The sequence below is a fragment of the Acomys minous genome (genome assembly GCF_964271855.1).
Source record: "Acomys minous genome assembly, chromosome: 15".
In the NCBI taxonomy this organism is placed as follows: domain Eukaryota; kingdom Metazoa; phylum Chordata; class Mammalia; order Rodentia; family Muridae; genus Acomys; species Acomys minous.
Genome location: NC_140497.1, coordinates 81,725,451 through 81,747,470, shown reverse-complemented (window position 1 = coordinate 81,747,470; position 22,020 = coordinate 81,725,451). Strand labels below are relative to the sequence as shown.

Here is a 22,020-nt window from a genome sequence, read left to right as displayed (position 1 = left end):
GGCTCTGAGCTGTGCGGGAGCTTTAAGGGCCGAGCTTGAACCTTGGCGAAGAATAACTACTTTCCACATTAATTGACTCAACTCACCGAATCAGGTACTGAATAGCCAGTATGAATTGAGAAAAAAATTTCGTAAGCAGCTTGTAGGCGAGGGCAGACGTTAGTGGGCCAGTAAATTAATGCACATTGTATTCCTGGGCCCTAGGTACCCTGAAGAGATTCAGCCCCTTACATTATAGCTTCGAAGCCTCTAGGAAGAGCTGAGGTTTAAGAGATCTAAGCCGAATAGGAGAAAAGTAAAGATAGCAGTAAGTGCTGCTTTAAAGCATCCAGGGCTGGAACCACCTACCTTCTTAGATCAGTGGTATTTAAGCAAAGAGGGAGGTGGGTGATGAGCGTGGTGATGGGGTGTGGAATATGCTTAAGTGACTAAATCATTCCTGGGTGAGTTGCCAAGGCTTCCTGGGTTTGCCTTGGCATTGACCAATGAAACTTACCAGTCAGCGCCATAGACAGTGCCTCCCACTCCACCGGAGGTATTTCAGGCTTGAACTTAAGTGGTTGCTGGGTAACCCACGTTCTACTTGGAATGCTCAAAGCTTTGAATGGAACCTGAGCCAATACCAGTCGTCCTAAGCCCCTGGGTCAAAAGCTTGCCAAGAACCTTGGCTTTTCTTTTTATTTCTTTCTTTTTCTTTCTTTCTTTTTTTTTTTTCAAGACAGGGTTTCTCTGTATGTAGTTAGTCTTGGCTGTTCTGGAACTCATTCTGTAGACGAGGCTGGCCTCAAACTCCTGCCTCTGCCTCCCAAGTGCTAGGACTAAAGGCCTATGGGTGACATGCCCAGCTGAACCTGGTGGGTTTTCTAACAACCATCCCCTAGGCTACTGTTTCTCGATTAAGGTGATTTTGCCCGCCTCACCTCCCAGGGGTACATTTGGCAATATCTGGAGTCCTGTTGTGTTTTAGAGTGTGGAGGGGTCTGGTATGCAGTGCTACTGACATCTAGTGGATAAAAGGTAGAGACGCTGCTCTGCAGCCTGAAGTGCATAGTATGGCTTCCACCACAAAGAACTTTTCGTTGCCAAACATCTGAGGTTGGGAGGTTTTGCAGCAATATTACTTGGGAAAGAAAGTCATTAAGCTGGGCAGTAGTGGCGTATACCTTTAATTCCAACACCCGGGAGGCAGAAGCAGGCAAATATTTGTGAGTTTGAGGCCAGCGTGGTCTACAAAGTGAGTTACAGGACCAGCTAAGGCTACACAGAGAAACCCTGTCTCAAAAAACAAAAACAAAAAAGAAAATCACTTAAGTATGTCTCTAGAATGACGATGTAATTCTCCTTACCAGGTCTGACCAAGAATTGAATTCTTCTGCATTTAGGAACAGGGCTACTAAAGAATAAGAGGGCAAATGCTTGGATGTTACGGGATAGCTTGATAATGGAGCATTTATTTTTACAGATGAGGAAAGTGAATTAGTTCACTAATAGCCAAGCTTGAATTTCAGCTTCAGGTCTTATAGGCTGTAATTCTGAGTTTTGTGGGCACTGAAGTAGCCAAACTAATGAGATAATGATTAGTTTTCCTTTCATCTTCTTAAAGTAAAAAGCCAGCAGTAACTTTATAATATGGTTCTATCCCTTTAAAGAAGCTGATTAGTGGTGGTGCACGCCTTTAATCCCCATTACTTGGGACACAGAGGCAGGGATTTCTATGAGTTCAAGGCCAGCCTGGTCTACACAGTGAGTTCCAGAACAGCCAGGATACAGAGAAACCTCATTTCAGGGGGGAAAAAAGCCGACTAGAAATCTGGGACTTGTGGTACATTCTTATACTTCAAAACTCACCTGGCATACTTAGACTCTGTCTCAAAAAACAAAACCCATAGAAGATTATTAAATTCAAAGATATTTTAAGATACTTTATTTGTTAAGAATCCCATAGTATAACTCGCGCTGACCTCCCATCTTTTTCTTTCTTTCCTTCTTTCTTTTTTCAAGACAGAGTTTCTCTGTGTAGCCTTGGCCTCAAACTCACAGAGATCCTCCTGCCTCAGCCTCCTTGAGTACAGGGATTAAAGCCGTGCATCACCACATCCAGCTCTGGCCTCCCATCTTAAATGTAGCCCAGGCTGGCCTTGAACTCATGGCAATCCTCCTGCTTCATTTTCTTTGTATTGGATTAAGTCACTTTACACTAACTTAGCAGTTAAGTCTTAGAATCTTTGAAGTATGTGCCACTGTTATGTGTGTATGTGTGTGTCTATATGTGGGTCTGCGCACCTTGTGTGGATGACATAGAAGCCAGAAGAGGATGTTGCATCCTCTAGAGTTTGAGATACAGGTGGTAGTGAGCCAAAATGTTGATGCTGGGAACCAAACTCAGCTTTCTGCAAGAGCAACACATTCAGCTTTGGAGCCTGTCTATAGTATGGAGTTGGGAGGATGGGAACAGGAGAAAAACAGCAGGAAAAAAAAAATCTGGGAAAAGGCCTTCAACCACAGGAATTTTTATAAAACACTTATCTCACACCTTCATTGTATTCTGAAAATCACAAGTGCTGTAGCTGGTGGTGCTAGCCTAGCTTACATTTAAAGTGACAGTTGTCATCTGAAAACATGCCTGGCACTGAAGGCCCTGCCTTCAGCATGACTCAGACACCTGTATCTGGCAAATTGATTCTAGCTGTGGTTGTTTGCCACATGGGTTTCTCTGTGGGGCCACTGGAAGAACCCTAACATCATGGCAGCTGTTTTCCTCCAGACAAGAAAAATCCAAGATAGAACAGTACAGAAGGCTCAAGTCAGTCATTTCTCCATGACTTAGTGGTCACACTGGAAACTTCTGTACTGTGGGGTGGGGCTAGGGGAGCTGTATCATCTCAAGGCAGAATCGTTGCAGGTCAGCTAGAGGTTGGTGTCAGTGTCCTTCTCCAGCTGTCTGTATTTATAACACTGGTTTCTTCTGGATGACAGGCAAACGCTCAATCACTGAGCTACACTCTTCCCCCCCTCTCTCTTCTCTCTTCTCTCATCTCCTCTCTTCTGTCTTTCTCTGTCTGTCTGTCTGTCTGTCTGTCTGTCTCTCTCTCTCTCTCTCTCTTCTCTGTCTGTCTCTCTCTCTGTCTCTCTCTCTCTTCTCTGTCTGTCTCTGTCTGTCTGTCTGTCTGTCTGTCTGTCTCTCTCTCTCTCTCTCTTCTCTGTCTGTCTCTGTCTGTCTGTCTGTCTGTCTCTCTCTCTCTCTCTCTCTCTCTCTCTCTTCTCTGTCTGTCTCTGTCTCTCTCTCTCTGTGTCTGTCTGTCTGTCTGGTAGTAGGGATACAGGTTTGGCCCACCTGTCAATCCCTATCTTTAGTTTTTTCTTCAGGGAGAAACCAAGATCCTCTCATGAGGAAACATAAACCATTTGCTCTTTAGTTTTCTTACTGAACTCAGTCTGTATGTCTGTAAAGATGTAGCATTTCACTACAGTTGCAGCATACTCAGCCTTCTACATCTCTAAGTTCTATGTTTGTGGGTTCAGCTAATAGAGGTTTGGAAATATTTGGGATAAAAGGTGTGACTCTACTAACTTCTTGCCGTTATGCTCTAAATACTTATATATAATTTGCATCGTGTTAAGTCTTACAAGTAATTAAAGATGACTTAAAATATACAATGGGATGAACTTATGCAAATACAGGGCATTTTATAAAAGTGACCTCAGCATCTGTGAATTTCCTTATATTTAAGTGGGAAGGCCTGTTCTGGAATAAGTCCCCAGCAGAAACTGACAAATATACTTAAATTGCACAGTATGTGCCAGACCTGGTAGCACAAGATTGTAATTCCAACATCAAGGAGGCCAAGATAAAAGGGTCACACACTCACAGACTGCTAGGGTTACAGGCTTGAGGCCTGTCTGGGCAGTTAAGTGAGTATATCTCAAAATGCAGAACAAATAAAAAGATATAGCATAAGATGGAGTGCTTGCCTAATGTGTGCTGGGTTCAGTCCCCTGAATATATAAACACACTACGCACCACACCATAGTGCACCCCTATAATCCCAGCATTGGAGAGATAGAGGCAGGAGGAGCAAGAGAGTTTGAGTTATGTAACTAGACCTTACTGAACAAACCAAGTCAGGGCTGGAGCTATGGCTCAGTGGGGCGCTTGGTTAGATCCTCACCATTGCAAAACAGAAAAAACTGAAAAGAAACCACATTATATATCTGGCCATGGTAATCCACACCTGTAGTTCCAGCTACTGCAGCTTAAGCAATGCAGTAAGACCTCAAAATGACCATATTACGGAAAGCCTGGAGCATTTTGGTGGCAGTCCTGTTACAAGTTTACCAAAAAAAAAAAAAAAAATCAGTGGAGGAGTTGGGGCTGGATACGTTATTGTGATTATTCTCTATAGGAGACTCCTCAGTGAATATTTTCCATGCTTAGTATGTGTATGCACGCATAAGTGTACAGGTGTGTGTATGTGTAAACCACAGGTCAACTTTGGTGTCATTTTCCTAGTGCCACGTACCTTGTTTTCTTTTTAAGCAGGGTATCATTAGCCTGGAACTTCCCAGTTACACTAAGCTGACTGGTCGACAAACCCAAGGATTTGGCTGTCTCTTCCATAGCTCTGGGAACTATAGCCCCATCCCTTTACATGGGTCGGGGTCATACTCAGGTCTTCATGCTTCAAGCACTTTACTGGCTGAGCTGTTTCCCCAGCCTTGCTTTCAGTGGGTTTATTGTTTTATAAAATTTTATTTTGAGGCCAAGTGTGGTGGCACATACCTTTAATCTGAGCTCTTGGGAGGCAGAGGCAGGTGGGTCTCTTGAGCTCAAGGCCAGCCTGGTCTACAGAATGAGTTCCAGGACAGCAAAGCTACACAAAGAAACCCTGTCTGGAAAAGCATAAAATAAATAAATAAAATTTTACTTTATTTATATGTATCTCTGTACATCTATGTGTGTGTGTTTGTGTGAGTATATCAGACATGTCTGAAGGGAGCCCTGGAGGCCAGAAAAGGAGGACATCAGAGAGACCCCTGGTGCTGGAGTTAACAGGTGGTTGTGAGCTGCCTGATACAGGTTTGGGATCTGATTCTAGTCCCCATGATTGAGCAGCAGGTTCTCTTTAACTCCTGAGCTATCTGTCTAGCTCCTTGGTGTTTTAATTTTTTAAAAATACATTAGTTTATTTAATTTTGTTTATCTGAATGCTTTGCTTGAATGTGTATCTGTACCACCACATGAGTGGTCATAAAAGTATGTCTGATCCATAAAACTGAAGCTACAGGTAATTGTGAGCCACCCCGTGAGTTCTGGGGTTTAATCTTGGTCCTCTGGAAGAGCAGTACTTTTAACCACTGTTGTGCCCCCCACCTCAGTGTTTCTCATTGACAGTTATTAAATCATCAGTACTTGAAATTTAGGCATCTTGGGAAGGTCCTGGACCCCTGGCGGGGAATCTAATTGAGCACAACAACCTTTTTCAGGAATTTAGCAGAGAGTTAGTCTCTATCTCTCTTTTCTCCTTCCTCAAGGCCTAGGCTCTATTGGGAAGTAAAGCTGAAGCTGAATTAAAGCTGAAGTAAAGACATATTTACTTACTATTATGTGTACAGTGCTCTGTCTGCATATACACTCACAGGCCAGAAGAGGGCATCAGATCACATTATAGGTGGTCAGGAGCCACAATGTGGTTGCTGGGAATTGAACTCAGGACCTCTGGAAGAGCAGTCAGTGCTCTTAACAACTGAGCCATCTCTCCAATCCCCACTTTTGGGGCTCTTGCAGCTGGGTGTATTTGGAATTCTAGCTTGATTTTTGTTGTTGTTGTTGTTGTTTGTGTGTGTGTGTATGTGTGTGTATGTGTGTGTATGTGTATGTGTTTTGTTTTTGAGACAGGGTTTCTCTGTGTAGCCTTGGCTGTCCTGGACTCATTCTGTAGACCAGGCTGGCCTCGAACTCACAGTTATCCACCTGCCTCTGCCTCCCGAGTGCTGGGATTAAAGGCGTGCACCACCATTGCCCGGCTGGAATTCTAGCTTGAAGAAGCTAGTCTCTTCACCTGGGATCAGGTGGTACCTTGTAAATAAATATACTAGGGACTAGAATACAGCTTAGTGAAGTAGTGTTGGCTTAGCTTCCAGGGGCCCTGAGATCATCCCAAGGACCACAGAGCAAAAGCCATATTAATTTTGCATCATATTCATAAATAATATTCATTCCTCCAGGTCCCTTTGGCCCCAGTGTACATTGTCCACATTTGCAGAGGGCACTTGCTCTATTCATGAAGTCTATGGATGGGAGCCTTGACTTATCCAACCTCATCCCCAGTTCTGAAAGGCCTTGATTTGCAGAATTTTCTGGACTTAAAAAGTATTTATTTTTTTCCAGGCAATAATGGCACAGGCCTTTAATCCCAGCATTCAGGAGGCAGAGGCAGGTGAATCTCTGAGTTCTAGGCCAGCCTGGTCTACAGAATGAGTTACAGGACATCCAAGGCTACACAGAGAAACCCTGTCTCAGAAAGAAAAGAAAAAAAAAAGCACTTATTTTTTACCTTTGGACAGAGAACAGGATCTTGCCATCCTGGCCTTGATGAGGATGAGTTGAGATATGTATCTAAAGCATCGAGCAAGGAAGCACTTATCCAGTGTTCATTGTTGACTATTGTTGCTATGGCTTCAGTGCCTTGAACCCATGTCTTTCTGGCTCAGCCTCATGAGTGGTGGTATTTAGGCTGTAAGCATTCCACTGAATTTGTACCCACATGGATGGTATTTGATGTATGTTTGTTTTTGTTGTAAATGTTTTAATTGGAAATGTTGCCATTAATTTTTGAGTCATGAGCTTAGAGGTTCTTAACCATTATTTTAGCACTAAGTGTGAAAAGATGTACAAGATCATATATTAGACAAGGCCTCTCTATGAAACTAGGCATATCTACAACTCACAAGCCTCCTGCTTCTGCCCTTGCAAAGTATAGGATTACAGGTGTACTGTGTTTGGATTCATAGTGACTACTTCAGAGTGGGTGACTGTCCCTTATCTAAATGCTTGGGACTGAAAGTACTTTGAGATATTTTTGGATTTTGCAATATCATTAATGGTGGCTTGGGACCCAAGAATAAGCAGTAAGTCGTTTACATTTCACATGTACCCTGTACATATAACCTGAAGTTTTTTTGTTTTAGTTAGTTTTGTTTTAAAACAGGATCTTACTATGTAGCCCTGGCTGGCCTATAACTCCTTTGTAAACCAAGCTGGCCTTGAACTCACCAAGATCCCCTACCTCTGTCTCCTGAGTGCTGGCATTACATGTGTGTATCACCACACCCAGCTGGTTGAAGGTAATTTATATAAAATATTTTTTGTCTACTCGCATTTGAATTGCAGCCTGTCACATAGGTCAGGTGAGGTGTTGAGTATCCTCCTGTGGCCTCACGTTGGCAGTTAGGAAGGCTTAGATTTGATCCAGCCATGGTTGTTCTCCTGTACTCCCACCATCTGGAGACTAAAGACAGAGTGATGAATTCAGGATCAGCTCAGAGTATGTACAGCAATCTTGTTTTAAAAAACAAAACAGAACTAGGAGGCTAGAAATGGCTTCAGTGGTTAAGAGCTCTGGTTACTCTTGCAGAGAACCTGGGTTTAATTCTTAGCACCCATATGGCTCTTCAATTGTCTGTAGCTCTGGTGCCAAGGGATCCAATGCCTTCAGCCTCCACAGGTACCAGCTTGCTTGTGGTATGCAGGCCAAACAACATACATACATACATACATACATACATACATACAATAAGCTTCAAAAACCAAAAGTTGCCGATCATGGTGGTGCACGCCTTTAATCCCAGTACTCAGGGAGGCAGAGGCAGGTGGCCAGAGGCCAGCCTGGTCTACAAAAGCAAGTACAGGACAGCCAGGGTTACACAGAGAAAACTCCCCCCCCCCAAAAAAAAAATGAAACAAAACAATTTTTGGTTTTTAGGTTTTTCAAGACAAGGTTTCTCTGTGTTAACAACAGCCAAGTCTGTCTTAGACTTCACAGAGATCCACCTGCCTCTGCCTCCCCAGTGCTGGGATTAAAGGCATGTGCCACCACGCTCAGCAAAAGCTTTGTTTTTTAAGGCTTTAAGAATTTAGGTTAGGGGGCTGGAGAGATGGCTCAGTGGTTAGGCGCACTGTCTGCTTTTCTAGAGGTCCTGAGTTCAATTTCCAGCTACCACATGGTGGCTCACAACCATCTATAATGTGATCTGATGCCTTCTTCTGGACTGCAGGCGTATGTGCAGGCAGAGCACTGTATACATAATATTGTTAAAAAGAGGTTAGGTTAGGGGCCTAGAGAGATAGCTCAGGGGTTTAAGAATACCGACTGCCCTTCCAAAGGTCCTGAGTTCAATTCCCAGCAATCACATGGTGGCTCACAACCATCTATAATGAGTTCTGGTGCCCTCTTCTGGCATGCAGGCAGAATTTTTTTTTCTGTGTGTGTGTGTGTGTGTGTGTGTGTGTGTGTGTGTGTGTGTGTGTGTGTGTGTGTGTGTATAAAATTTAGGTTAAGCGGTGGTCCTAGGACTTGCGATCTTGGGATGCAGAGGCGGGTGGATCTCTGAGTTCAAGGCTAGCCTGGCCTACAATTGAGTTCTAAGTCAGCAAGTGCTCACAGAGAAACCTGGTCTCTGAAAATAAAAATAAAAGAAAAAAAGAAAAAAAATTTAGGTTAGAGCTAGGTGTGGTAGTGCATGACTTTTTTGGTTTTTCTAGACACAGTTTCTCTATGTAGCCTTGGCTGTCCTGGACTCACTTTGTAGACCAGGCTGGCCTTGTTCAAATTCACAGAGATCTGCCTCCCTGAGTGATGGGATTAAAGGCATGTGCCACCACACCCAGCCATGGCATATACCTTTAATCTCATCACTTAGAGTGCAGAGTCAGGTAGATCTCTGAGTTCAAGGCCAGCTTGGTCTACATTGCAAGTACCAAGACAACCTGGTATACAGAGCTACACAGAGAAATCTTGTCTTGAAAAACAACAATAAATGATTTTAGGTTAGAGCTAGGTGTAGTGGTACACTCCTTTAATACAAGCACTCATGTGGCAGTGGCAAGTTCCAGGACAGCCAGAGAAGAGAAATTCTTTCTCAAAAAACAAAGCAACAAACACACAAAACAACTGAAAAAACTAAAAACCACATTTTAGGTTAGAGATTCTCACCCAGTGTATAGATACTTATTTCCATATAAACATGCCAAGCATAGGTAACTGTGTTTTAGCAAAGAGGTCTAGGGATAAAACTTGAAGATAGAATGATTGCCCAGCATGCGTGATGTCCTGGGTTTCATCTTGAACAACATCTGAGGCTGATAAACACTTGGTGTTTTAGTGTATGTGCTGCTGAAGTGAGCACCACACTTTGGTTTTTTTGTTCTGTTTTTACACTTTGGTTTTTAAGGCAGAGTCTCATGTAGCTAACCCTGCTCTTGCACTTGATGATCGAAGTTCAACCCTCTTAAGTGCTAGGGTAACAAATGTATGCCACAGGCAATACATACTTCTTCATATGGCGAAACTAAAATTATAGGCCAGGTGGCTTATGCTTATAATATATAACACCAAAACAGAAGTAATATTGTGAATTTGAGACCAGCGTGGGCACAAAATGACCCTTTCTCAAAAAACAGCCAGGCAGGCTGGGCAGTGGTGGCACACGCCTTTAATCCCAGTACTTGGGAGACAGAGACAGATGGATCTCTGTGAGTTCAAGGCCAGCCTGGTCTACAGAGCGAGTTCCAGGACAGCCAGAACTGTTAAACAGAGAAACCCTATTTCAAAAAAACCAAAAGAAAAAAAAACCTCACCAGGCAAGGAGGTTAGAATATTGGCATTAGCATAATTTTAAAACTAACTCTACCTTCCTTTGAAATAGAAGTAGCTTTTTTCTTTTCTTTTTAAGACAGGGTTTCTGTGTAGCCCTGGATGGATTGTGAGCCACCATGTCGTGGCTGGAAATTGAACTCAGGATCTTTGGAAGAGCAGCTAGTGCTCTTAACCACTGAGCCATCTCTCTAGCCCATGTTTACACGTTTTTATGTAGTCCTCACAATAAGTTAAACATGACCTATCTTTCCACTGGTTAATGTGTTCAGAGGTTTAATAAAGTATAGAATCTAGGTCATAGAGGTTTCTCAATTGAAGGGAACCACCTGCTAATCTGTATTGAAATGCCATTTTAGTCACTTTCCAGTGGCTCATTTGGAAATATTAACCATTTGTGCATATGTTTAGGTTTTGTCCAAGGATCTGAAACCACTTTGCAGTCCACATACTCTGACACCAGTGCCCAGCCCACCTGTGATTATGGTAAGTGTGACCCCTGGTGGGAACCAGACTGTTCTGCCTTCTGCCTGGTTGCTTTTAGCTTTGTTGTCACCCTGTCTTGCTTAATTAAACTCAGACCGATAAAAGGTTCTATGGCGCATTTGAATAGCTTACACTTCTTTGAAGCAATCTTTAAAGGATAGCATGTATTACTGAACAAGCTGGGCTGTGAATCATTTACTCCTTTGACTTTTTCACATTTTTTGGAAGTAATATGCTTCTTGACCAAGATACAGCTTCAGTAAAGCTCCCTTGACATCTAGGAAAAGCCAGTGAGATTGTAGCAGCGATGTCCAACCTTTTGACATTGGAATATGTGACTTTGTTGTCTACAAAGTGTTCTCCAAAGAAAACCTGCCTCTGCCTCCCAAGTGCTGGAAGTAAACGTGTGCACTGCCATACCTGGCTTTTTGACTCTTGTTTAAAATTGTCTTTCAGCTGGGTGGTGGTGGCACACTGCCTTTAGTTCCAGCACTCAGGAAGCACAGGCGGGCAGGCAGGCAGATCTCTGTTAGTTCGAGGCCAGCTTGGTCTATACAGTGAGTTCCAGGACAGCCAAGGCTACACAAAGAAATCCTGTCTTGAAAAACAAAACAAAACAAACAAAAAAAAGTTGTCTTGCTTATAATTTGCTTGCTTTTGCACATAAAAATTTAAAATCAGTGTACCATTTTTCATCAAAATAAATCCGGAAGAGATTTTTGTTTTGTTTTGAGACAAGATCTCACTATATAACCCTATCTGGCTTGGAACTTACTATGTAGACCAGTTTGGTCTGTTTGTTTGTTTGTTTGAGACAGGGTTTCTCTGTGTAGCCTTGACTCGCTCTGTAGACCAGGCTGGCCTCTAACTCAACAGCGATCACCTGCCTCTGCCTCCCGAGTGCTGGGATTAAAGGCCTGCGCCACCACACCCGGCCCGACCAGGTTGGCCTTAAACTCACAGATTTGCTGGCTTCTGCCTGATAAGATTAAAGGCACCTTGGGGCACCATGTTTATCCATACATTGACTTTTATAAATAATTTCTTTCATTTTTTAATTTATATGAATGTTTTGCCTGTGCATTGTGTATGTGCCTGGTACCCTCGGAAACTAGGAGAGGGCATTAATTCTTCTAGTATTGGGGTCACATTATTGTTGATATCTACTTGTGTATTAATCGGGGTTCTCTAAAGGAGCTTGACTGACTGTGTGTATATGGTGGGGTGCACACGAATGCACATACATGTTAAAAGCAGGTTTATTAGTGTTGCTTATAGGTTGTGGTCCAGGTAGTCCAGTGACTGTCTCCTGACAGAAAGGCCAAGAATCTGTCCTCTATGCTGGGTGCTTCAGCAGTCCTAATCTGGTGCAGGAGTCCTGGCAGGTTCCTAGAGACTGCTTCAGTCTGTCTTCAGTCTGCATTGGAATCCGACAGAAGAAGGTTCTCATACCAGCGAAGGAGTGCCTCAGCAACAAGATAGATGAACTTGCCAGCAAGAGTGAGGGCAAGCAGACAAAAAGCAAACGCTTCCTTCTTCCATGACCTTTTATGTGGGGTGCCACCACAAGGTGTGGCCCAGATTTAGGATGGGCTCTGACCTCAAATGATCCAGTCAAGAAAATCCCTCCCAGGCTGCCCAGCTGCTTGGATTTTAGTTGATTCCAGCTGTCAAGTCCAGGTGACAACTAACATTAGCCACCACAACCTAGTATCTCATTGAGCATGTGGATTATAATTCTTCATGTTGAACCATTAGAGCGTGTTCACGTGGTCTGTTGGTGTTGCTCACTGTGGTTATCTTTTTTTGAGACAGAATTCTGCAAAGTATCCTTTGAACGTTGCCTTGAACGTTTGCCCTCCAGGGATACTTTGCCTTGAAAGTCCTCTTGACTTTCCTTCCTCAGTGCTGAGATTTTAGATGTAGAGTCCACACTCAACTTTTCTTTCTTTTAAAATTTCCTCTGTTAGCCAGATGTAGTGCCACAAGCCTTAATTCTGGAAGCAGAGCCAGGCAGATCTCTGAGGTTTGAGGTCAGCCTGGTCTACATAACAGACCTGTCAGAGCCACATACTAAGACCCTCTCAAGATAAATAAAATAAAATAAAATTTCCTTTGTCAACCATGAACTCATTCCCTCTGTGGACAGAGTCAGTAGAGGTGCCTTTTCTGAAGAGGCAGGTCTCATGAACACACATTCTAGATTGTAGCTTCCTTCTGAAGTCCCCCAACCCCCACCCCCTGAGAGTCCGACAGAGCGTCTAAGTAATTCCAGGTATTAATGATGAATGTGTGCCCAGAGGGACTCTGTGGCTCAGGAAGGCATTGAACTTGTGATCCTTGCAAGTAAATGGGATTACAGACCTTTGCTTGATAGCTGGTGGCAGTCTAGTCACAGGAGGCCATTTGCCTATCCTTGAAATGTAAAGTTATCCACTAGCTCACTCCCACTGCCTTCCCTTGTTTTTCCTTACTTGATTCTGGTGGCTTCTTGGTACCCAAGCCTGGATGACTCTTAGCGCCTGCCCCACAAGAGAGTCCTAGTGTGCTTGTTCTTGGTTCCCTGTCCAGCCTTCATGAGAGCTGGTGTCCACTGTTTCTGATGCTGGCAACCAGCCTTGTGGACAGGCTCTTGATTCTCCTTGCGGCTCTGCTGACCTTCTTTCTTGCCTGTGGAAATGGCTCCTATATCACTCTTATAAGGCCCTCTGTTTCATATGTTCTGTAAACAGCAAGCAGCATTCCAGCATTGACAGCATCTAGTAGTTCATTTTATCTGAGTTACTGGTTGTATAGACACATGGTTTGGCTTTCCCATCCTGACAAGGGTGGGAAAAAGCTTTGCAAGCTTTTATGCCACAGTTTATTATATATAGCAGTCTTGTCTAATTTCTTACCTGGTTTTCATCATTCTCCCATTTTGTTGTGCACAGCCCAAATGCAGATGGTCTCTGTTTAGTTTGTTTAGTTTCCCTTTCATTCACTGTGCTGTCTTCTCACTGTGGTTTGCTTTCCTGCCCAAGGATGAGTATGGTTTGTCTGTCATGGGAGCAGAGATAGCATGCACTAGGAGGTTTTCACCAGAAGTGCTAGCAAAGTGGGCATCTGTTCTACCGTGTTCCCTCTGGGGGATCCCATTGACCCTCAATTCTCATGTGGTTTTTGCACCTTTGGACTTAGTTCTCCTAAAGGAATGAATTTTTACTACATGTGATAAGACTCAGAGTGTATTTAGTTTATGATCCAGATTGTTCTTTCAAAGACTTTTTTTTCAAGCTAAGAGTTGTGCTGACAAGCATGCTCCCACATACCAAGTGTTTTGTTTTGTTTTTGAGAGTCTGAAAAATCTGAAACAGAGTCTCATAGGCTGGAACTTCCTGCGTAGATCATAATGGCCTTGAATCCTCCTGCTTCTGACCCCTGGGCTGCTACTTTTCTTTTCTTTTTTTTTTTTAATATTTTATTTAATTTTAACTTATGTGCATTGGTGTGAGGGTGTCAGATCTTGGTGTTACAAACAGTTGTGAGCTGCCATGTGGGTGCTGGGAATTGAACCCGGGTCCTTTGGAAGAGCAGGCAGTGCTCTTAACCACTGAGCCATCTCTCCAGCCCTACTTTTCTTTTTTGGTTTTTTGAGATAGGATTTCTCTGTGTGGTCTCCTCATCCTTCCCTTCCCCCTCCCCCTCCTCCTTTCTCCCTTTTCTTTTCTTCTTCTGACAGGGTTTCTCTGTGTTATCTTAGCTGTCCAAGACTCAATTTGTAGACCAAGCTGGCCTTGAACTCACAGCAATCCACCTGCCTCTGCCTCCCAAGCGTTGTGATTATATAGGCGTGCAGTCCAGCTGCCCCAGGCCTTTTTAAAGTAGGGGACTTACTACGTAGCCTAAACTTGCCTTGACCTTGCCCAGACCCTCTGTTTCCAGCTTGGTTCTTGGGGCTGCTTATTGTCCTTCCCTGATGCTCCTACATGGTGCCTCATTCAAGCACTTGTTGGCCCTCCCGGTCAAAGCAGGGTTCTGACAGTCTGTTTCCCTGCTCCACTTGGGTGATAGGGTATGTTGCATAGCTTTTCCTGTGGCACTAGGAACAGATGTGTGGACCCTAGGTGTGGCACCAATAGCTGACTAAAGGAAAAAATTGTAGTCCAGTCTACCATGGTGAAGCTAAATTTACTTGGAGTTACTTACAGGAGCATGGGTAAAGGGTTACTTCTAGAAGCACATGCAACTTACAGGCATCTACATCACAGAAAGAGAATCTTCCTCAAATAATTCCTTAAACTATTCACTGTTCAAATGTCCTTGGGTAGGGAAGGAGCCTTGTGTGCCATTCAGCCCTTTCATATGGGAATTCAGGTAGGCTTGCTCTTGTCAGGGAGGGTATCAGGAGGATCTAATTTTAAGACAGCAGTGGCCATGCAGAGGACAGAGTTCCACAGCAGAAGGATGATTTCAGGGTGAATATGTACTTTATATATAGCAGTGTGTGTATTCAGTCCTTAGGTAAGTCAGTCATCAGTGAGTCAGCATTTCTTATTTTGTAGTGCAAGATAAAACTCTTATCTCTGAGTTTGTTCCCTAGACCTCATTGCTAAACATAATTACCCACATTTGGTATGTTTGTGTACAAGGCAGACACTGTAGCCTGCCTTCTCTGAGACATTCTGAGCTCTTTTCTTCCTCCAATTTTTAGTGCTTAGCCAGGAGTGGGAAAGTCATCTTCTAATATCTGTAGTGAAGGAGTGTAGGAGCCAAGTTTATTACCTGGGAGTGTTAGAAACAGGAGGCTCCTTAAATGCCACGTACTCAGAGCCTCAGAGAGCTGCATACAGGGCAGGGAGTGGGCAGTGTGTTTGTGTGCTGCTGTTCAGTATACAGCCTGCAAAACTGAATCAGGTGCTGAGAGAAACTGTATTTTTAATTAAATTGTAGAAAGCCTAGGTTCATGTTATACTAGAAGCTACTGTAGAAATAACTGCTCTTTTTGCTCTCTGTAGGATATGGCACTTGGAACCCTGGGACAAACAGAGGCAAGTATCTGGCCATGTTCATCTGCTTAGGACTGTTCCTCTTAACTGCCCATGTGGCCAGCAGGGTTTACCTGGGTGTCTCTGGGCCTGGCATAGGACGTCCTCCTTAGAATGAGAAGGGCCTACCTCAAGTGGCTACGAGTTCCCCCAGCTTTAGCAAAACACCTTTTTTATGTTTGTCTCTGTCTGCCGTCTCCTCCTTTCCCCCTGCTCCCTCCATTCTGTCCTTCTGTCTCTTTAACCGCAGGCTACGAGAACTACAGTTACGGCTACGGCTATGGCCAGGATAACACCACCGACTATGGGTACGGTATGGCCGCTTCACGCTCTTGGGACATGGCTAGCTCTGACACAAATGCAAACCCCAGTGCCGCGGGTAGCGCCAGTGCTGGTTCCGTTTTATCCAGAATTAACCAGCGCTTAGATATGATGCCACACTTGGAGACAGACATGATACAAGGAGGTGTGTACGGCTCAGGTGGTGGAGAAAGGTGAGTTGGGGTGCTGCCTAGAGGGTAAGGCTCTTCAGTGTTGACACTCCTGCCTGCTGGAATCTTTCCTGAATGCTCTTTGGTGTCTGCTTCCTCTCTCCTTGCTCTGTGCTTCCCAAATGCTGTGTTCCTAGTGAGGTCCATTGTGCTTCCCTTTTCTGACCTGTCATCCTCCCTCTAAACCCCATGACCAACTCCTCTGTGTACAAGGGGAAGAGCAGGCCCCAGTTGTCCTATCTTGACTACTCACAGAATGGCTCCTCAGAAGTAGAGTGTCTAATGTCTCCTCCCTTCATGACAGATAGATAGTCTGTCTAGATTTTGTATTTTGCATCCTGCCAGGACAGGGCAAAATGGGTTTGGTGAAAAGAGGGAGATAATCCTTTGGAACTAACCAATGGGAACCAAGTCATCTCATCTAAGAGGTTAGGCAGGTAAGAGTACATGGGGCCAGCAAGATGGCTCAGCAGTTAAAAGCACTGACTGCTCTTCCAGAGGACCTAGGTTCAAATCCTAGCACCCACATAGTGGCTCACAACTGTCTGCACTGCAAGATTGGGCACCTTCACACAGGCATATATGCAGGCAAAATACAGTGCACTTACAACATACACAGACACACACACACACACACACACACACACACACACACACACACACACACACAGAGCCACTTGCTGGTACCTTATAAATATGTACTTGTTGAAAGCATCCCTGTGGGGAATTTCTGTCCTGGTTTTGTAGATAGGGCTACTGAAGTACAAGCAGGTCACACCCTTGCCTGAATGTAAGTGTAGTAGGGCTGAGCCTCACCCTCAGTTCTGTCCTACTGCAGAGGATTCCCCATATGTGTTGTCATTGGCTGAACTGGTTTTGGTTTGGTTCAGGAGTTCTTGTGCCATAGTAAGAAGGGTACGGATAGTTCTAGCATAAGATAAGGGGGAGCTGGATAGTTTCAACTGACAGATGAGGAAGACAGTGCGGAGGGAGGGGCTGGGCTGGTCACTAGGAGAATCAAGAAAAGCCCTGGGACTCCTGGAGAAGAGCAAGAAACTTGGCTTACATGGCTCACACTGCTGCAAGGCAGCTTGCTATAGCATGGAGCCTTGGAAGCAGTGCCTGGGATGAGTGGCAGGTGCCACTTCTTTTGCATCTGTTGATACTTCCCTGTGAGGCTTGGAGACCTGTGAGGTGTGTGGAAGTGAGCCTAAGCATGGGCTGTAGCTGTGGGTAAACCATCTCTGTCCTAGGCAGGTGGTCTTGCTTCCTTCCTAGGTGCTGTGTTGAGTTTTTTGTAAGACTGGGAGTGACAGAGCAGCGCAGGGCAAGAGCAGTCGGCTAGACCAGCTGAAGCCGAGGGCCTCCATGGGGCTCTGCCATGTGTCTCCACAGATATGACTCCTATGAGGCCTGTGACTCAAGGGCCATCCTGAGTGAACGCGACCTCTATCGGTCGAGCTATGACTATGGCGAGCTTGACCCTGAAATGGAAATGGCCTATGAGGGCCAATATGATGCCTACCGTGACCAGTTTCGAATGCGCGGAGGAGATGCATTTGGTCCAAGGGCTCAGGGCTGGGCCCGGGATGCCCGGAGTGGACGGCCAGTGGCCTCGGGCTATGGGCGCATGTGGGAAGACCCCATGGGGGCCCGGGGCCAGTGCATGCCTGGTGCCTCCCGGCTGCCCTCCCTCTTCTCCCAGAACATCATCCCCGAGTATGGCATGTTCCAGGGCATGCGTGGTGGGGGTGCCTTCTCTGGTGGCTCCCGCTTTGGCTTCGGATTTGGCAATGGCATGAAGCAGATGAGGCGGACCTGGAAGACCTGGACCACAGCCGATTTCCGGGTGAGTAAGCTGGCCTATCCGTCCTGACCCCTGCTAGGGTATAACTACCATCTCTGACTTGGCTCCTTCTTTGTGGCCCAGACCAAAAAGAAGAAGAGAAAGCAGGGTGGCAGTCCTGACGAGCCAGACAGCAAAGCTACCAGAACAGACTGCTCAGACAACAGTGACTCAGACAATGGTAAATTAGGCACTGTGGGGTCTTGCTCCTTGCCCCCTCAGGGCTCCTGGACTGAGCACGACTGTTTTCCCCTTGCAGATGAAGGCACTGAGGGGGAAGCTGCAGAGGGTACTGAAAGTGCTGAGACTATGGAGAAAGGCTCCCGAGCAGTAAGTAACCCTAGACCCCAGGCTCTTGTCCTCTGCAGGTGGGGCCTAGAAAGACAACTGGCTTGAAGAAGCACAGATTTTGCTACATGGGTCACAGGCAATGTGCTGTCACCTATATGTGTGGGTGGTGAGTGGCCAGCCCAAGGAGGCTGCGTATCTGGGGGAAAGTACAGACCACTTCACTAGCAGTGTGTTTCCTTGTGAGAAATGGGGGGATGCAGGCATCCGTGTCCCAGGTGGTGGGAAGGTCTAACGCTCCCAGTTCTGGCCCTTAACCCTTTAGAGCCAGTATAAGTCACTGTGCCCTTTTTAAAGTTGAGTTTTAAAATTGTATGTTAGGAAGGAGAGGACGAGGAGGGAAAAGAGGATGGGAGAGAAGAAGGCAAAGACGATTCAGAGAAAGGTGAGTCTTTCAGGGGTGCCTAGGTACTGGGGAGACTCTTCCAGGTGCCTGTAGTGGGAGGGCTTCAGCTGAGGGCAGGGTTGTAGCAGAAAATGGCCGGCTGGGGACCTTCCTTATGGGACTGGGTATGTGCAAGCAGGGCTTCTTCCTCTGAGCCCTCCCAGCCTGCCTCTGTTTTTCCTAGGCGGAGGTTGTGGATGGTGTGGCCCCCAGTGTAGCACTTTGGTTTTGCCTTCAGGTGGGGGCAGCAAGCAAAAGTGTGGGGAGCCCCTGGCACACACACCCCTTGGCCCCTCAGTAACACACAGTTCCAAGTGCTCAGTGGCTGGTGTCCGAGCTGGGACCCTTGGTGCAGTTTTTACGGCTCTGGTTTGCGTGTCCTCTCCCTTAGCGCCTCTCCAGCCCTTGTTGGGAGTCCGTGTCCCCCCACCTGAGTGATGAGCGCCAGCAGGTACCTAACAGTACATCCAGCCTCAGCCCACTGTTGCCGCGGTGCCCGGTGGGGGGTGGGCAGGGCCATGTGAACGGCCTCCCTACATCCCGCCGCCCAGTCCCTCCGAACACACTTGTGTTCCCACCAAGACAGCCTGTCTTAGCCTTCCAGCTTCTCTGCATCCACTCTGCAGAGAGTGAGGGTGTTCCAGAAAATAGAGGGGTCAGCACGTGTTCCCCCTCTCCTGGTGCCTAAGCCAAATCTACTTCCTGCTCAGCCCAGGGCACCCAGCCCTGCTCGTGGCCTGAGGCTTTATGTATACAGCTGCTCTCAGATGGACCCTCTGGAGTGGACAGCGGGCGATTCAGCCACAGGCCACAGGGTCTATTCTCTTAGGGTCCTGCTAGTAACCCTGCCTTTCTGTTACCACAGGGGCCCTAACCACCCAGGATGAGAGCAGCCAGGCCAAGCGCAAGTTGCAGGCAAGCAAGAAGAGCCAAGACAAGCAGAAAAAGCGGCAGCGAGACCGTATGGTGGAAAGGTAACTGTCTTCCCTCCATCCCTGTGCCTCGCTCTGGGGCTGCCACCAGGAAAGCAGGGCCATCTCGCCGCCCACTGACCTTCCTTGGGAATCACCACCTGCTCTGCTGTGCATGGACCCTGCTTCCTGCCAGGCCCAGCTCCCAAGTCCTGACTCGTCCCCCCGTCCCTCTGTGGCCACCTGGTGACTGCTGCCATCTGTGGCCTGAGACCTGGCACTGCTCAGCACCATTGCCCAGAAGTTCCAGCACTAGGTCACTCAGCACACAAGCCCTGAGGTGCGCAGGGGGCCTGATGCCCCTGAGGGAGGGGGCCAGCTCATCAGAGACTCAAGGTCCAAGGCGCCTGTGCCACCCCAGCTAGCTGCCAAGAGGCCACCGCGGTGCCCAGGAGAGATGACAGCACCTGTGGGCTATGGCAGCCTCTGGGTCTGCTGTTGGCCCTGCCCACCGGCCCTCTCAGGCCGGGCCTGTCTGTGGCTGAGCCCTTCACGCCCCTTGGTCGGGTCTGTCTGCCCTCAGGGCTCCCGCACTGGCGCTTGCCTCCTCCGCCTCAGACTCTTGCTCTTGCTGGACCTTCCACTCAGCCTCGCCGGCGCCCGGCCCCTGGGCTCTTCAGACAAAGCTGACCCCGTGGCCCAGATAAGGACGTCCGGCAGAGGTAGGGACCCGCCCCGAGGCCTCGGTGGCGGCTGGCCTCCGCCCCTTGCCACGGTGGCCTGTTCCAGCCCAGGCCCTAGACCCCAGGCTTCTGCTGTGGACACGAGGCCTAGACAGAGCACCTCGCCCAGTGATTCCAGGCTGCCCTCTGGCAGGCCAGGCAGGCGCCCTCCTTCCAGCTCAGACTGGTCTCTTCTTGGAAGAGGAAGATGAGGCAGCAGGTGCCCAGGCCTGCTGCCTCCCATCCCTCCTGGCACCACCCCCAGGCATTCTGAGCAGAGGATGGGCAGGGCCTTTGAGTCCCGCAGACCCCAGAAGGAAGATGCAGCACCTTTTCAGGCACTGCCTCGGGACTGCGTACTCTATTCTACACCTCAGGCCCTCCTGGCTCTCGCCAGGGCATCTTTCCTTCTGGTCCCCAGCTGGGCCAAATGCACAAGCTCCTGCCCAGCCTTGGTAGAGAGGCCCTCCGACAACCTTCCAGCGACTCTTTGCGTGTTGTAGCAGCAGCTGCCTTGGGTTTCAGCCTCCTGCCTGTGGGAAGGAAGAGTTCTTCCCCTGTCCCCTACGTTGCTGTAACTGCAGCCGACAGACTGTCCCCTTCTGCTCCTGGCCCTAACAGTCCCAGCCTACCCCTCTGCTGGGACTGTACTGAGAGTGAGGCCTGTTTCAAGGCCTGTACCTGGGTTGGGTGAAGTAGCGGTAACATTTCCTAGGACCCTTGCAGCCTCAGCCTCTTGTTTCCCTCCTGTGGCAGGATCCAGTTTGTGTGTTCTCTCTGTAAATACCGGACTTTCTATGAGGACGAGATGGGTAGCCACCTTGACAGCAAGTTCCACAAGGAGCACTTCAAATATGTAGGCACCAAGCTTCCCAAGCAGACTGCTGACTTCCTGCAGGTAAGTTCCTAAGCAGCACATCTGCTACTAATTTCTCTAGTCTCTGGGACCAGTGGGCAGCTGACACAAACATCTGTGCCTCTGATAGGAATATGTCACCAACAAGACCAAGAAGACAGAAGAGCTCCGAAAAACTGTGGAGGACCTTGATGGTCTGATTCAACAAATCTACAGAGACCAAGATCTGACCCAAGGTGAGGAGGGTCCGTCCCACTAGGATGGCTGCCACCAGGTAGGCCTCTAGTGTGGCCTGCCCTTCTCTGCTTCTCAGTGCTCGCCCAGTCTCAGGCTCATGTAGACGTGGCGGGAAAGTTAAGTTAGCCTGATGTCTTTGGCACCTGAGACCAGTGATTACTGCTTTCTTTCTTCTGCCCCCAACAGAAATTGCTATGGAGCATTTTGTGAAGAAAGTAGAGGCAGCCCACTGTGCAGCCTGTGACCTCTTCATCCCCATGCAGTTTGGAATCATCCAAAAGCATCTCAAGACTGTGGATCACAACCGGAACCGCAGGGTGAGCTAGGGCCCAGTTGTCCTCTTTTGGATTATAGCCTCTGCTCGCCCATGAGGGACTGTGAGGGAGGGAGGGAGAGGCGAGAAGGAAGGCCAGAGAGATACATGCAGACTGTTTGATAGAGGTGACATTGAGCTGGACTTTCAGTGAGTGCCTTGGGATATGGGACCTTCATATACACAAGGATCAACAGCTAAATTGGTTTCAGAAGTCAGAGACCAACAAACCGTACTGGTGTGGCTGGAAGAGAGAAAGGAATTACACTTCAGAGGTTTGCTTCTGTCATCGGCAGTGTTCAAGGAGTCAGATAAAAGTATTAGAGATGCCGGGCGTGGTGGTGCGCGCCTTTAATCTCAGCACTTGGGAGGCAGAGGGAGGTGGATCTCTGTGCATTCAAGACCACTCTGGTCTACAAATAAAGCCAGGATAGCCAGCGCTACACACAGAAACCCTGACTTGAAAAACCATATTAAGAAAAAAAAAGTATTAGAGCTAATGATGAACCAGAGCTAGCTGCCGTGA

General features: G+C 47.0%; 1 protein-coding gene across 3 annotated transcripts in view; it reads left to right on the top strand.

The window, feature by feature from the left end:
- AKAP8L (A-kinase anchoring protein 8 like) overlaps window positions 1-22,020 on the top strand; it is a 35,735-nt gene that overhangs the window by 673 nt on the left and 13,042 nt on the right. The window contains exons 2-13 of one of the 3 annotated variants that reach the window (XM_084759393.1): window positions 10,284-10,358; window positions 15,356-15,388; window positions 15,636-15,693; window positions 15,796-15,879; window positions 17,272-17,725; window positions 17,807-17,903; window positions 17,982-18,052; window positions 18,392-18,455; window positions 19,321-19,429; window positions 20,845-20,986; window positions 21,075-21,180; window positions 21,368-21,498. In XM_084759393.1, coding sequence (XP_084615519.1) covers window positions 10,284-10,358; window positions 15,356-15,388; window positions 15,636-15,693; window positions 15,796-15,879; window positions 17,272-17,725; window positions 17,807-17,903; window positions 17,982-18,052; window positions 18,392-18,455; window positions 19,321-19,429; window positions 20,845-20,986; window positions 21,075-21,180; window positions 21,368-21,498 — 1,424 coding nt within the window. Of the gene's footprint in view, window positions 1-10,283; window positions 10,359-15,355; window positions 15,389-15,635; window positions 15,880-17,271; window positions 17,726-17,806; window positions 17,904-17,981; window positions 18,053-18,391; window positions 18,456-19,320; window positions 19,430-20,844; window positions 20,987-21,074; window positions 21,181-21,367; window positions 21,499-22,020 lie in introns of all 3 variants that reach the window. The other 2 variants (XM_084759394.1, XM_084759392.1) reach the window with 2 other exon arrangements.